Source organism: Euprymna scolopes, chromosome 34, assembly GCF_053919585.1.
Source record: "Euprymna scolopes isolate OS-2025 chromosome 34, ASM5391958v1, whole genome shotgun sequence".
In the NCBI taxonomy this organism is placed as follows: domain Eukaryota; kingdom Metazoa; phylum Mollusca; class Cephalopoda; order Sepiida; family Sepiolidae; genus Euprymna; species Euprymna scolopes.
In genome coordinates this window covers 77,296,408-77,313,713 of record NC_136515.1, presented here as the reverse complement: position 1 = coordinate 77,313,713, position 17,306 = coordinate 77,296,408, and the positions used below count along the sequence as shown (strand labels likewise).

The 17,306-nt window shown below is 31.0% G+C and overlaps 1 protein-coding gene across 10 annotated transcripts in view; it reads left to right on the top strand.

The window, feature by feature from the left end:
* Positions 1–17,306, top strand: part of LOC145259301 (glycine receptor subunit alpha-3-like) — a 485,592-nt gene that overhangs the window by 389,236 nt on the left and 79,050 nt on the right. For 6 of the 10 annotated variants that reach the window (XM_080117181.1, XM_080117177.1, XM_080117175.1 and 3 more), the window contains one exon: positions 10,157–10,204. The exons of the other annotated variants lie outside the window; for them this stretch is intronic. In XM_080117181.1, the coding sequence (XP_079973307.1) occupies positions 10,157–10,204 (48 nt within the window). The remainder of the gene's footprint in view (positions 1–10,156; positions 10,205–17,306) is intronic. 10 annotated transcript variants of the gene reach the window in all.

The following is a 17,306-nucleotide window of genomic DNA, read 5'->3' as shown; positions in this document are numbered from 1 at the left end:
GTAAATGTAATTTATATCAATATAACCGTAGATGTATGTATGTGTATGTCCTGTGAAAATATTTAACCGATAAACTCTTAAACTACTGGTATCATAACACTGAAATTAACAGGAAATAGTAAGGATGGTGTATAAGGAATGAAATCTTTGTTTGGATGGATGAATAACGTGTACAGAAATATGTCAGAAAGTTTAAATGTAAAATGTGAATTTCGACTTCCTACTACTTTTGCGCCTGTACAAATTCATTCATAGCTTAAAGTTGTTTACTTTTTATTTATTCTTATCTCTATGTCAATAGCTCACACGGGAGGGAACGCGACTGGACCGTTAAATGTTTCGTTTCGATTGTAGCTGATGGTACCCATGTCATTTATTGTTAGCTTTTGAAATTTTCTATTAGGTACAATATAATATTCAATCGAGAATTGGTTGTGTGATAATAAATACGAAATCTGCATGAATATATATATATATATATATATATATATATATATATATATATATATATATATACTCGGGTTTTTTTATATTCAAAAGTAATGGACTAATGAATTCAACGAGGTTGTTAGATAGTGCTCAATAAAAAGAGCTGATAATACTTGTTTATTGTTATATAAACATGCTCACATCCCGCTGCTACAAATAGCCACTTGTTTCAATCAAACAACAGATATCATCAGGCAGCGACTTGACTATTTAAAAGTTCAATGAATAATCAGGTTATTCATTGAACTTTTAAATAGTCAAGTCGCTGCCTGATGATATCTGTTGTTTGATTGAAACAAGTGGCTATTTGTAGCAGCGGGATGTGAGCATGTTTATATAACAATAAACAAGTATATATATATATATAGATATATATATATATATATATATATATATATATATATATATATATATATATACTAGCAGAAGTACCCGTTGTTGACTGGGTTCAAAAACAGCCTACGGAAAATGGACTCTTATTTATGAAAGTATGATAGATTATGAAAAGGAAGGGTTGTAAAGAGATAGCTTCGAATTTGGGGGTATCAAACCAAAGCAAAATGTGATGAAAGTAAAAATAAAATAGATAAACCCTATAATTTATTATACCATACCTGTTAACACTGAAACACTTATCACAATATTCTGTGGATCTATATTAAAAATCCTTCTTAAACTTTGTGACATATTTCCATTCTATGGAGGTCAGGTGCGAACGAACACCCCATAATTTTATTAAACCATATTCCTTCAAACTGAAACATAATTATCAAAGTATACTTACGCAGATCGATATGAAAAGTCTTTATTAAAGTGTGTGCCTATTTCTATTCTATGGAGGTTAGGCGCGAACGCAGACCCAACAATTTTAATTAACCACCCTTCTGTCAGATCAAACATACCCATTCCTGTGTCTCGATACATCTTCTATCATTATATGTAATCAGTTTTTTTTTTTTAAGTAGTCAATCATATAGGACCCTATTCGTGACCAGACATACACACACACGTTCAGCTTTATATATATATATATATATATATATATATATATATATATATATTACACAGTGATCACCACTTATCAAGGCCCAGAAGCCACTCAAGGATAAGGGTTATTGCAAGTACATTACGTTAGTGTGGAGATTTGATGAAGTGTTTACTTAAGGGGGCGGTTCATTAGGAATTTGTTAACATTAGACTTGAAGACATCCAAGTTGTAGTCCGGTGGGAAGCAGGCAGATATAGATATATATATATATATATATATATATATATATATATATATATATATATATATATATATATATATATATATAACTGGTTGCGATATAATAATATTTGCACGTTGTCTTTCATATCATTTTTTCCAATTCAATTGATTTGATTTGTATGTACAGCTTTGGTTTTGTTTATTGATGAGAATGCCGTTGTGAACGACACTGACGACACTGATGAAGCATCGAAACATGGTATAAAAGAAAGTACTATAATGTATAGTAAATTGCACAATTCCTCTAAGATGAGGAGAGCATTTTTGTTTTTCAATGATTTTGCTTAATAATGTGTAGTTTTCGTTGCGCAGTGGGAAAATGAACTAGTCGTTGGCATTATTATTAGTAGTAGTAGTAGTAGTAGTAGTAGTAGTAGTAGTAGTAGTATCATTATTATTATTATTATTATTATTATTATTATTATTATTATTACTCATTGGGAGTTCTCACACAAACTATCAGTAGAGATCACTTACTGACAAAATCCGGTGATGCTCCCTCGGGTCTGGGTGACAACAACTCTCCCCAAACTTCCAGTACTCTCCACTTTTTTCGATGAAAACACATCACACATTATTATACGGTACCGCAACAGTCGCTTGCCACTGATTTTTCGCTGGCAAAGGCCATTGGCTTTCACTGTAATTTGCCTGACAATAAGTCTTTCAAAAATCCCAGTACTCTTCTTACTTATCCAACAGAGATCTTGACCTTTTGCGCCTATTTCCACAATTATTATTATTAGTAGTAGTAGTAGTAGTAGTAGTAGTAGTAGTAGTAGATTCTTTTTAATCACTAGTGTCCTCCAATTTTCAATAATCTTCACCTCATCGATAAAATTGCAAATGATTTTGCGTCATCGTAACATCCGGCTCCAATTGATTCCTAACAACCATTAGTCTTTTCGTGGGAATTTGGTGGCGATAAGCCCCACCCTATAATTTTCGAGCTCTTTCAGTATAGGTAGGATTTATGTTTCTCCGTCATATGTTTCTCTATATTATTATTATTATTATTATTATTATTATTATTATTATTATTATTATTATTACGATCTCAGCTTTGCCGATCAAATCTTATATGGCGGCTTTAGGACCTTCCAACCTGATGTCACATGTCATTTTGGTGAGATCTTTTCTTTGATTATCATCTTTAAAGTAAGTTTTCTCCTGGCTTTGATTTCTTGATTAGTTTTCTCTCTTTTTGCGTACGAATGTTCATGCGGATAGAGTAAAAGCATTAAATGATGAATAATAAAGGCAGTGGCTTCAAATTTCGGAAGTGGTGACCTCCATGTAAAAAAATGCATTTTAGGGTGCTGGCAATGGCCCTGTTGTCTTAACCTGGACCGGTATAGCGCATGAGTTGTATAGAGGTGCATCTCCGATCTCGCTTGTTGAACATTGTGTCACTTTCAGGCATGATAGCAGGCTCCTATGGCTCTTGGCATTTATACACAACTGGTTAACTAGTAGATGGTTTGTAACGAGTTTTTATCAAGTGGAAATGGAATCATGTCGTCTTTTATAGGGTGACAATTTTATCGTTCCACTCTGTACTGAAAGTTTGCAAAATCAATTACTATGAAACGACGATTGCGACAGTGTTTTTAAGAAAATCAGATGCAATGAGTATTTATGATAGATCAATAAGTTTTTCAAATGATTTTTTTTTTCGTTAAACCGATCAATTAGCGAGAAATTAAATGACGTAATCCAAATCAGAGATGTCATGGTTTTGTATTGACCTCAAAATAAGGGTTTAATGCAATGATACTTACTTGATAACTCTCAGATAGATTTTATTAAGTAGAATGCATGCATAACACAATCGTATCCACAACATATGTAGCTAAGGAAAATAGAAAATTGATTCATAAAGATCGATAGCAGAAAGTATTTGATAAATATACATCTATTAATCAGTTATTCCAATAAGCGAGAATGTAAAAGAACGTATCCAGGTTTACGTTAGTTGAGTGTGAGCATTAAAATTCCTTCGATTTCTGTCTGGAAACTATTTTAAGTGAAAACATCTAGCAAGACTAAATACAAAGATCGATGAAACTTCAAGTTAATCCATTTTTTATGATACAAAGCAACATAGGTTTAACACGATTGGGAAAACGGTTTTTTTACTTGTGTACCTTTTATTTATGAGGCTATACAGATAATTCTAAACCAGGAAATTGTTCACAACAGTTAGAATATCATTAGTGTACATAGCTTCTTAACACTTGAGTTTTTTTTATGAAAATTTTCAATGTGTATGTTCAAGTCATCCATTGACTCGAACATATTTTGTAAATTTTCGTTTGGATTGTTTCAGTGATCTCCAACACTTACGTTGGAATGCTTAATATCTACAGTTGAAAAAAATTACAGATTACTTAAGTTTATAAATTTGTAAATAAAACTTTGAAAGACTGGGATTAAACAAATTATTAAGCGTGAAAAAGTTAATATAATGTATAATGTGTTTAGTAAGTACAAAAATAAAAATTAATTGCAAATGAGACGCTAGAAGCAAACCAGAAAGAGGAAGAGGAAAACAAAAGTCGGTGTTTGCTCTTTTTCTAGTTTTGAATTTTTCTCTGATCGTGCCAGTCATAATTTTTTGTTGCTCAAAGATGTTTTGTAGGGACCGTAGTTTACCGTCAATGTTGTTTGTAGAGCTAAGGACGAATGTTCTAGTTTTATGGGCCAGTTATGTATTATTATGTATTATTATAGATTAGAAATATTGTTTCATACCTATTTTAATGTAGCAATAAGTTTGTTTTGTTATTTTGTTTGTTGTTGTTGGAAAGAACCATTTGAACATATTTTTGTAAATTTTTATTCGGATTTTTGGAGTGATTCCAAACTCTTAGCTGGGAATGCTAAATAGTTTGGGGGGGCTTTTTACGACTTGCTGAAGTTTTAAAATTTGAAAAAAAAACTTTACCAGGAGTTACAAGACTGGAATAAATGTTTAAACAATTATAACACATAAAAAGGGTAAATATAAGGTATAATATGTTTAATAAGTACTAAAAAATACAAATAAATCTCACTTTATTTCTGTAAAGAGTAGCAATTTTGTTCTAAGCTTATGGCTTCTTTATAATTGATTATTCATTCTATCATTGTGAAAAAGGATTATCAAATATAATATATACAAATAAGATAGTTTTTTAATAAGAAACTAAAACAAAAAAAAACGCCCATTCTTAGTATGGACGGAAATTATTTTACACATAAGATTTAAAATATTGTTAATGTAAAACTTTTATTTTTATTAAAATTTTACCTGTGCATTTTGGAGGCATCCATTGTAGTATTCGTTAGTATTGGAACTTTGATAAAGTGTCATTACTCAAGGGGGCGGTTCATCAGGAATTTGTTTATTTTGTTTATTGACAATTATTGATATCAGAAATGTGAACATGAATTCGAATATCGGGACTAGAGCTGAGATCAAAGTTACTCGAATAATATGTCTGAAATGGGTTGTAAATATAAATGAAAATCTGTTCAAATCCCTGTGCATCGTCTGCGAGAACTTGGACATTTATCCGTTTCCCTCACTGTACTAAAATGCACAAGTTTTAATATGATATTTACAGATAATTCGCTGATCAACGCCTCCGTAGTTCTCTGTAGACAGATCGCAAATCTTAGCCTTTTACATACAACACAATGGAACCAGAGTTACGACTTTGAAATATGTATATATAGTTTTGACATAAATATTGTATCTTCATGATCGAGTACTTTATTAGATTTTTTTCATCGCCTCTTGACATGCTATATATATGTGTGTGTGTGTGTGTGTGTGTGTGTGTGTGTGTGTGTGTGTGTGTGTGTGTGTGTGTGTGTGTGTGCGTGCGCGTGTATGTGTGTGCGTGTGTGTGTGTGCATGTATGTATACGAGGCGCCTTCAATAAGTATCCAGGCTTTTTCGTATGGGCATCTGTATTGATAGTACACACATGAAATTCTAGTCTCTTTCAAAGTTATCTCCCCCGGCAGCAATTCACTTGTTGTACCGTTCCAACAACTTCTGGAAAGTCTCATGAAAGTCCTCTTGTTTGAGCATGTTAATGACTCTTGTCACGGTCGCTTTCAGTTCCTCAATTGTTTCATAATGACAGCCTGTTTTTCCTTGAGCTTAGGTAATAGCAAAATGTCACAGGGAGCAAGCTCTAGACTAGATGGAAGGCGAGGAACTGCCTTGATGTCCAATATGGTCTAATAGTCTGTGACAAGGATGGGATTTGTGACTGGTACATTCGCACAAATCTTCGGCAGTTTCTTGCGAATAAGTGGGTGGATGGTTCACACACTGACATCAAACTGTGCACTTATTTTCTCTATAGACATATGACGGTCCTTATCCATGAAATTCTGGATTTGGCCAATCAACTTTGGTGTTCTTACGTCCTTACTCATCCCACACCTCTAATCATACCAGCTTTGACAATCAGGCTTTAGTAGGGTGTATCGAATTCCTGCTGTAGCTGTTCATTTAAACCTCGAATCATAAAACTTGGTCAATCATCTCATATGTATAGCGATAATATACTGAATTTTCAAGAGTCTATGACAATTTTAAATGTTTTTACAAAAAAGCACTAAAACTTATTTAAAGCACCTTATATATATATATATATATATATATATATATATATATATATATATATATATATTAGCTGAGAGCCAAGCATTGTCAGGTCGTACAATACGCTCAGACATGCTATTTTAATTTATACAGATTGCATATGTATTATGATATAATCAATCATCTATTGATTATTATATATTACGAGGAATAATTTGCCCGGTTGACTAATTCGCCAAATAATCTATGAATGTCTTTCCACCTCCATTCTATTTCACATATATATATATATATAAATGCACATAGAGTTATGAACAGTACGCAGGGCCCGAACAAAGCTGGGCTGAACTGTTAGCATACACACACATACACACACATACATACATACATACATACATACATACATACATATATATATATATATATATGTATATATTAATACGATGGCGTGTTTATTTTCTGTGTCACGCTTACATTCACCTGGCAAATTTCATTTTTTTTTAATTTTCACAATTTCGCACCCATTTTTCTGAGTTAAAACCAGAATATAAAGTTTTGCATTCATTCAAATACCTTATATAAGAAGTTTCATGTCTGTAGACCAAAAACTCTAGTTTAGTAGGCAAAATTTGTTAAACAAAAATATATACGTATACATAAATATATATGGAAACAATTTTGTGTTTACTATAAACGTTTTACGCAAATATTATGCAAGTATATATCATGTAGAATATCTGTATGAATACAATTACACGTAATAATCAACTAAAGACGATTATCCCATTAGAAAACCGAATAAACTATTAGAGAATTAATTAACATGAAGGTTTAAAAGAATATGCAAATTAGCTAGATCTTTTGCAAGTGAATGCAATTCTACAACCCATATATAAGAAAATTGTATTTTCTTTTTAAATAAATAGAAAAGATGGTTTTTAATATGAACATCAATGCACACAAAAGAAAAACGAATTATTAGGAGTATATATATATATATATACATACATACATACATATATATATAATATTAATATTAATATTCAATATGATGCGAGCCTGAAAGATAGATTGGGTGGGTATAAACAATAAATTGCTGTTAAACTGTTTAGAGCAGCGCGTCTGAACCAAAGTCAAATAAATATCTGACGAAGAGATCTTTCCCGAAATATTATATAACACGGATATACTATCAGACCGACTTTCCCAGGTGATCACGGTGCAGATATAAATATAATGTGTATAAGAAATATATGAATATGTGCTCATGTATTTGTAATTTGTATTAATAAAACTTTCTCACCTGCTTCAGCTTGTGTCTTTCCGTTACCTCTGCATTGTACCGCCTTCTACACATTTAATTTAATTGATAATTATAGTTAAACTTACAGACATATGTGTTTCGAACTTACGTTGTCTCCAGCATAGGAGATGATAATTGCTACCTATGGACGGCTTTGAACTCGGTAAAAAGTTATCCGTGACTCCATTATTTTGTATTCAACCTAAGTTCCAGTTTTCCTTACTCTTACATAACTTCTACAGCGTGGTCGCTAGAAAAGCGGGAAATTTGAAGGTCAGCTTAGATCATGAATAAAATGTGTGATTGCTATTTTTTTATTGTTGCCGTGTGAGTGTTGTAAAAATATATCGTTGTTTGACGCTGCCGTGAAGTGCACGGGCGACATTTTTAGTATCTATGCGTATAATATAACATTTTTATTTGAAAAACTTTGTAAAAATTATTCTTTGTAAAAATAAATCGTTGTTTGACAAATTTACCGCTTTTCTAGCGACCAACCTGTATATATTCAGTTGACTTAGTATAAGTCGCCTTTATGCCAGAATTATTGGGAATACTGACTTCAACTAGGGCTGCTACTCTCTACTTCGTGTCTCATAAGATATTTAACATTATCTGAACTGTCAGATTTGGTCGAAATCTAATTTTTGTAGAAAGTAATAATTACTGTTCGTCGGGGGATTTAAACCCAGTCAAAAAGTTATCTTTGACTCCGTAGGCTGCTATTCAATCTGTGTTTAAGCTTTTTTGTACATCATATATAAGAACATTGTTATTAAGTTCAATTCTCCTTCTAAGTTCTCTTTTGGGCCAACACTATTGGAAAAAATAGACTTTTACTAGGGTTGCTACTCTTTCTCTCTCTATCTCTCTCTCTCTCTCTATCTCTCTCTCTCTCTGTTGTCTCATTTTTGTTTCATTTTATTGAATTCATTGAATTTTTGAGAAATCAAGCGGCCCCTTTTTCTCAGAACTAACTCAATATGAAATACATAGATATTCGAATGTTCCGTTGAAGTTTCCCTTTGCATTTCAAATACTGAGTTAGTAAGGAAGTTGAGAACATAATTTTCCTCTCCTTAATTGACCATTTAAATATATTCTAGTGCGTCTTTCTTTGGTCTTACTAGATTCCAGGACGAGAATTCATCTAGTCTGGTGGAGTGTCCAGCTTCGTGCTGTTACTTGAGATAACATCACTTGTAGCAGGTGCACCATCCCTCGTAAAAGCCAGTGTGGGTGACCCATACCGAGATCTTATTTGAATCCGAATACTATGTGATTTTGAATATTTAGTGAAGGTTTACTCGTAATGAAACGTATCCTCATGCCAGGTTCTCCTGACAAACCTCTGTACCGAGAGACCTTATACACTCGATGCTTTTGTCTAGTTAGCATTTTACATTATCTGGGGTGTCAAATTTAATCAAAATATAACCATAATATAACCATAAAATATATTAATATCAATAACGGTTTATTACTCAATGAGGAACCCCTCCCTGGACTTTAGCCATCTATCTCGGTCCCGAACTATTCGCTGCTATGTGGGACCCATGTGCTCTATCAGGTCGTCCCTCCATCTCATTCTTGGTTTTCCTTTTGGCCTCTTATGTTCACGAGGTGTCCATTCTATTGTCCTGATGGACCATCTGTTATCATGTTGTCTGGCTACGTGCGCTGCCCATCTGTGTTTGGATGTTTTGATGGCAGTATTGATATCAATAACTCTTGTTTGTTGGCGGATCCAGATGTTTGTCTTTCTGTTTTGTAGAGTGATGCCTAGCATAATCCTCTCCATATCTCTTTGTGCTCCTGCCAAGATTTCACTTTGGCGAGTTGTCAGGGTCCATGTTTCACTACCGTAGATCATCACAGGTAGTGTATATTCATTTAAGATCTTCCCTTTGGTTGACGTCTTTGCTTTTCGGTTTCTCGTGATATTCTCCACTTTCCCAAAAGTTGCTCATCCTAATGTTATCCACTCTTTATCTCAGGGAGGGGATCTCCGTCTGTCGTAATTTTCTTTCTTTTTAGACAAATATATAAACATATTTAATTGTATTTATAACATTTGAAATATATCTGTTATTTATTTTTCGTTTGTTTATTAGTTTTTTTTATGTTGCATTTGGTGTCAGTTGTGGCTCATAGGTTTTGTACGATTATTATGTGATATAATTTTTTCGTATGTTTCAATTTCTCTTTTGTGTTGTATTTCTTCCGTTTCTTTTCGTGTCTATTTTTTTTTTCTCTTTTTCGTTTTTCAAACAGAACTTATTTAAAAAATGCGATGAAAAAAGTAATATAGAAAAGACAAATGGGGGATTTATATAACAATCCAACATTTTCTCTCTTCTTATTATTCCCACCAAACCCGATTCATCTTTCACCCCGGATTAATATTGATCGATGTCCTATGTTACGAAGTCCGTAATATGCAAATTTTTTATTCTATTTTGTCTTGTTGGGGCCCCTTTGAAAATGGCAGAAGTTTGGACTCAGCCGGGCGGAATAATCAAGCAGCATCAGTTACAAGGTATTCCCTTTTCTCTTAGATATATTTCAATATTAAATCGGTTCAATTGTAGGGTTTTGGATAAAATTGATTATCGATCTTAAATTGTTAGTGTTTTATACAAATAAATGTATCGCTCACTTGTTTAAATATTGGAGGTAATTCAATTTTTTATCGATGGTAGCCATTTTGTTTTAGTTATTATTTTTTTACTGCAAATTATTTAACTTTTTTTGCAAAATGTTCAATATGACAATTAAAATATTTTGATTTAAAAAATAAAATTTATATATTCTGCTTATTCAACTTAAAAAGATTTAACGGAATTTATCGAATTTTTTAAACACACGCAAAAAAGTTTAAAACATACTGGTCTATGATTTAATACCAACTATTAAAAAATAAAAGATGATTGCATTCGTTAATAATGAAACTGATCGCAGTTTTTTCATCTTTATTATTACCATTTCTTAAAGGGGAAAATATGTTGTTGTTTTTTTTTAAATTGTAAACTTACAAAATATCGTATACTTTTGACACGATAATAAACAACTGAGTGTTTTTTTTACGGACAAATAAGGTTTTTCGTATTATTTAAATTCTTCGGACTATGCTTATCTTGAGTGTAATTTTCAAAGTGATTAAAAGAACAAAGGAAGCAATACTTAAAAATCATTTTTTTAAATTATCGCAATCGTTAAGAATGTTTTCAAAATTTATTGCAATTTATTTACCTTAAAAAAGAAGTAATATTTATCATGGAAACAAAGAATATTATTATTATTATTATTATTATTATTATTATTATTATTATTATTATTATTATTATTATTATTATTAATAATAATAATAATAATAATAATAACAATAATAACAACAACAACAAGAAAATTAATAATATAATTTAAGACCAATAATCAATTTTTATCCAAAACGATAATCAAACAAAATAGGCGGGATATATGAAGGACCCATTTACTACAATTGAACCCTTCAACTAATCGTACTTGAAAAAAAAAACGTCAACAAAAAATGACTATTAGACAACAAAATGGAGCGCATTCTTCCTCTTCTTCCTCTTTCTTCTTCTTTTTCTTCTATTATTATTATTATTATTATTATTATTATTATTATTATTGCAGCGCTACATATACGAGGAATTTTAATAAAAAAAAATTTAATAATGAAAATAAATATTTTAAATATAAACAGTTCTTAAATTATTTATGAATAAATGTATATATATATACATATATATATATATATATATATATATATATATATATATATATATATATATATATATATATATATATATATATATATGCATGATTCGTTAAATTGAATAGACGTTTTTAGTCTATTAATTTTCATTGGATCCTTTGCACTTTTCGTTTTGTAGTCTTTACTTAATCTGGGAACTGGCTGATGTAATAACCATAACTTTGATTTGTCCAAGTATTTTCAAATCCTTCTGGATTCATCTTTAGGGATTAATTAAACTGATTAGATTTTTACTATTCATGATTATTATTAAATAATTATGAATAATTTATTACTTAATGAATATTAAGCATCCATAAATATAAATAGTAAAAACCCAAGCAGTTTGATTAATCCCTGAAGATGAATCCAGAAGGAGTTGAAAGTAATTGGACGAGTCGAACTTATGACCTGAAGTAAAGACTCGAATACGAAAAATGGAAAGGATCCAATGTATAATTAATAGACTAAAAACATTTATTCAATTTAACGAAGTATGCATAAAAGAAAAAAATGCTGCCCAACTAAACATATATATATATATATATATATATATATATATATATATATATATATATATATATATATACAGAGAGAGAGAGAGAGAGAGATGTGTGTGTGTGTTTATGTGTGTGTATATATATTAAAAGTACCCGTTGTTGACTGAGTTAAAAAACAGTCTACAGAAAATGGACTCTGATTTATGAAAGTATGATAGATTATGAAAAGGAAGGGTTGTAAATATATGTATATATATATATATATAGGTTATATATATATATATATATATATATATATATATATATATATATATATATATATATAACTGATCTTTATTGATGGAGAGACGGAATTTACTCACCATTAAAAAAGCCGACATTTTCTTTAACTCTGCCCTCTTCAGTAGTTTTATTATTATTATTATTATTATTCATAACTAACAATTACATTATTTTCACCGTTTAACGATTTCATTTCTATTCCATTATACATATTGAAATCAATTGCGCATCATTTTTGCCGTTTGAATTAAACGCTTTTTGTGTTGCAACATTAAAAAAAATATTAAAAAATACAATCATCTTCCACAAACGGCTAAAATAATTCACGTGAAATGTTTTCGCACATGATTGCCAGGAATGAACGCTGTCCACGCTTCAAATCTCCAGTTTTTTCAACGGTTTTCTTTTTCTTTTTCATTTCGATACTTTTTTGTGACCAAGAGCGGAGGTCCGCTTGAAATATAAAAAGTAAAAATAAAAATATTAAATGCAAAAAGTAACATCGTTTTTCATGCTCCAAAAAAACCCTCATAACCTTTAAATCACTATATATATATATGTGTATATATATATATGTATATATATATATATATATACATATATATATATATTATGGATAGTCCTTAATCGATGAAATACTTCCCTTCTCATCAGAAGGTAGGATTTAGAATCTGATGAGAAAGAAAGTATTTCTTCGAAACTCCGCGGATTAAGGACTATCCATTTATTTAGTGTTTCCTGTTTAAAATTAAATATGATTTTAACTCTTTTTCAAAGAAATGGAGGCACGCACACATACATACACACACATGTATAAATAGAGAGACATATGCAGGGGTTCACACATACGCATACATCCATATACACACATACACACACGAATGCATTTACCCACCCATATATATGAATACATATATATATACGCACACATATACAGATGCGTATACATCCATCCACGCATATATATGGACACACGCACCCACAATCACACACACATATACATATTCATACACCCATACCTTACATATATATTGGTCGAAGTTTTCTTTCTTTCCTAATCCAAACACATATGCATACATGTATTCAGTCACACAAACATAAGTGCACTTACACACACTAACAAGATGAAGGATAAGGATAGATAACAGATGATATATATACACACACATATATATGTAAAGTATGGGCGTATGAATATGCATGTGTGTGTGATTTTTGGTGTGTGTGTCCATATATATATGGGTGGATGGATGTATACGCATCTCTATATGTGTGTGTATGTACAGTGATGATCATATTTATTGGCACGGTAAAATAAAAGTTAAATTTTGTCTAATAAATTCTAAAAAAGGGATTAAATTAAAGAAAATAACAAAGTATATTATGTATTTTTAACTGGCCTTTCCGATGCAGCAATCGGATTTTAGAAAAAATAAATAACAAAGGAACAACAAACATAATTGCAAAAAACCCTTGTTCAAAATTATTGGCACGGCTTTGTTTTTCTTTTAGTATCAGTATAATATCAATCAATTTCCGGTTTACGTGCTTTCTGAACTTTTTTATAGCCATATTATGCTTGTTTAACGCTAATTCAGTGAATAATGTTTTTCAGATAATTTTTAGATAGCGATTTATTTAAACTATTATAAGTGACTAAATTATAATTTTCAATCGCCATGGTTAAAACTAAGGAACACAGCGAAGACGTCAGGAAGCTTGTTGTAGCATGCCATACCAATGGGGAGGGCTATGATAAGATTTCAAAGAAGCTAAACCTTCCCAAATCCACTGTTAGAGTCATAATAAACAAGTTCATATCGCAAGGCCACGTTATGAGTTTAGAGGGTACAGGGAGAAAAAGGATTCTTTCCCCAAGAGATGAACGGAAAATTGTTCGACAAGTAAAACAAAACCCAAGGATCTCTGTTGGGGAGATTGTTGATGAACAGAGCACCTCTGGAGTGAATGTATCTCGACATACAGTTGGTAGAGTTTTGAAGAGAGCTGGTTTAAAAGCATGTCGTCCGAGAAAGACTCCCTTATTGAAGCCTATGCACCTGAAAGCAAGGCTAGCCTTTGCAAAACGTCATATTGATAAAGATGTTGCATTCTGGAAACGTGTTCTATGGACTGACGAAACGAAAATAGAGTTATTTGGCCATAATAAAGTGTCTTATATTTACAGAAAATCTGGCGAAGCTTTCCTGCCTAAGAACACCATACCCACAGTGAAGCACGGTGGAGGCAGTTTGATGTTTTGGGGATCCTTTGCTGCCTCTGGACCAGGGCGACTTGTTAAGATCACAGGTAGCATAAAAAAGGAAGATTATGTTAAAATATTGGATGAAAACCTGAAAGACTCTGCTAAAGAGCTCTCACTTGGTCGTCGTTGGTGGTTCATGCAAGATAATTACCCAAAGCATTCGGCTAAACTGACTAAGAAATGGCTTGAGGACAATCATATTAATGTTTTGGAGTGGCCATCACAAAGCCCAGACCTTAATCCAATTGAAAATTTATGGAGAACATTAAAATTGAGGGTAATTCAAAGGAAGCCTAAGAATCTTATTCAATTGGAGGATTATTGTCAGGAAGAGTGGGCTAAAATTACTACTGAAGAGTGCAACAACTTGGTTGTAAACTATGAAAAGCGACTGAGGAAGGTAATCAAGGCCAAAGGCTATACAATTGATTATTAAATAAATCGTGCCAATAATTTTGAACAAGGGTTTTTTGCAATTATGTTTGTTGTTCCTTTGTTATTTATATTTTCTAAAATCCGATTGCTGCATCGGAAAGGCCAGTTAAAAATACATAATATACTTTGTTATTTTCTTTAATTTAATCCCTTTTTCAGAATTTATTAGACAAAATTTAACTTTTATTTTACCGTGCCAATAAATATGATCATCACTGTATATATATATTTATGCATATATATGGGGGTAAATGCAATCGTGTGTGTATGTGTGTATATGGATGTATGCGTATGTGTGAACCCCTGCATATGTCTCTATATATATGCATGTGTGTGTATGTATGTGTGTGTACCTGCATACGTATGCGGATGTATGTGAGTGGGTATGTGCATACATGTATATATATGTGTGTGTGTATGCATGTATATGTATGTGCATAATTGTGTGTGTATATCATCTCCTACCTATTCTCCATCTTACTTATGTGTGTGTGCATGTACTTATATTTGAATGATTAAGTACATGTATGCATGCGTGTTTTGATTGGGAAAGACAAAAAATATTTAACCAATATATTATTAGGTGGGTGTGTGTGTTTACGTGTGTGAGTGTGTAGGTGGGTATGTATATATGTATGCTCCTACATATACTTCTGTGTATATGCGTGTGTATATGTGTATATACCTGCGTGCGTGCGTATGCGTGTGTATATGTATATGTACATATATATATATGTATGTGTGTGTGATTGTGTGTGAGTGTGTGCTATACATGGGGAAAGAAAAAAAAACATAAAATCCTTCACTCACCAAAATGGACTAAAAGCCCCTCTTTGAACTTAACTCTGACTGGACACTACCAACACTTACTGTTGGGGACAAAATGTTTGAGACCACATCACTCTGAAAAACACATTTAGTATCAGCAGATGTAAAAATAACATTTCAAACTTTCATTTAAAAAAAAAACTTTTTTACGAAAATATCTGAAGAGAGCAAAACAAAGCTTGAAACGCGTTATAAAAATATTTTTAAATAAAAATATGATAAAAGACTGAAAACCCAACAATTGTTGATTGCTACACTCTTTTAAATATATATATATATATATATATATATATATATATATATATATATAGGAGTGTATATATATATGCATACATATATATATGTATACATATATATATATGTGTGTGTATGTGTGTGTGTTTATTAAGATATAGACATGCATATGATCATTCATAAACATATATATATATATCTATAAATACATTTATATATATATATATATATATATATATATATGTATATATATACAGGTTGTCCCAAAAGAAACTGACGGATCTGAAATCTGAATGCAACTGAAAGTTCTATTCTGTGATAAATCCCCACTCCTCGATGGTGTAAAAAGTCATAATGACTTTTGTAGAATTACTATAGATCCTCTGGAACCTTTTTTCAGCTGGTTCGCTGTTACTGTTACTTTAGTAATGGAGTTATATGCAATGAAATCATATCTCAGTGACACAATGTGGAAAAAAAAATCTTATAATTCATCCGGTCAGCTTCTTGTGAGACACTCTTTTTATATATACATTTATATTTGCGTATATATGTATATATACATACATATATACATATATATATATATATATATATATAGATATATTCATGTTTATATATATGTTTATATATATATGTATATGAATATATATGTACATGAATACATTGATATATATATACATATACATGTTCATATACATTTATAGGTATACATATATATATATATATATATATATATATATATATGAGAGAGATTTAATATTTTTTAAAGATATATTTTTATATAATCTAATTATATATATATATATATATATATATATATATATATATATATTTGTAGCTAATTCAGAATGGTGTGCATTTTTACTGGAAATCGCTTAGGACAAGTCATGACGCCATCTAGTGTAAGGAGCTAAATATAGGAGATGCTTATTAACCGCAAAATGGCTTAATTCCTTGTCCTAAGCGATTTCCACAAAAATTCTGAAGAACACAAGAGTATTTGTAAAAACTCAATTTCTTGAACACATCTAACCCATCGTGTTTTTTTTTAGTTCTATGTACATATTTCAAATAGATTTGCATTTCCCAGCACAAATTTTTATCACATAACTATCTGATTTATCACAGCTTATAATCGTCTTAAAATACGTCGGAGTGATTAAAATAGTTTTGCCATAAACTAATTCCAAAATAGATTAGATAAATGGAAAATATAATCCGGTAAAGAAACTAATGTCATTTTCTTTTCTTTTTTCTTTTTAATAACTTGTCTCATTTAAATCTTCTTACATATACATGGAAAAAGAGGCTG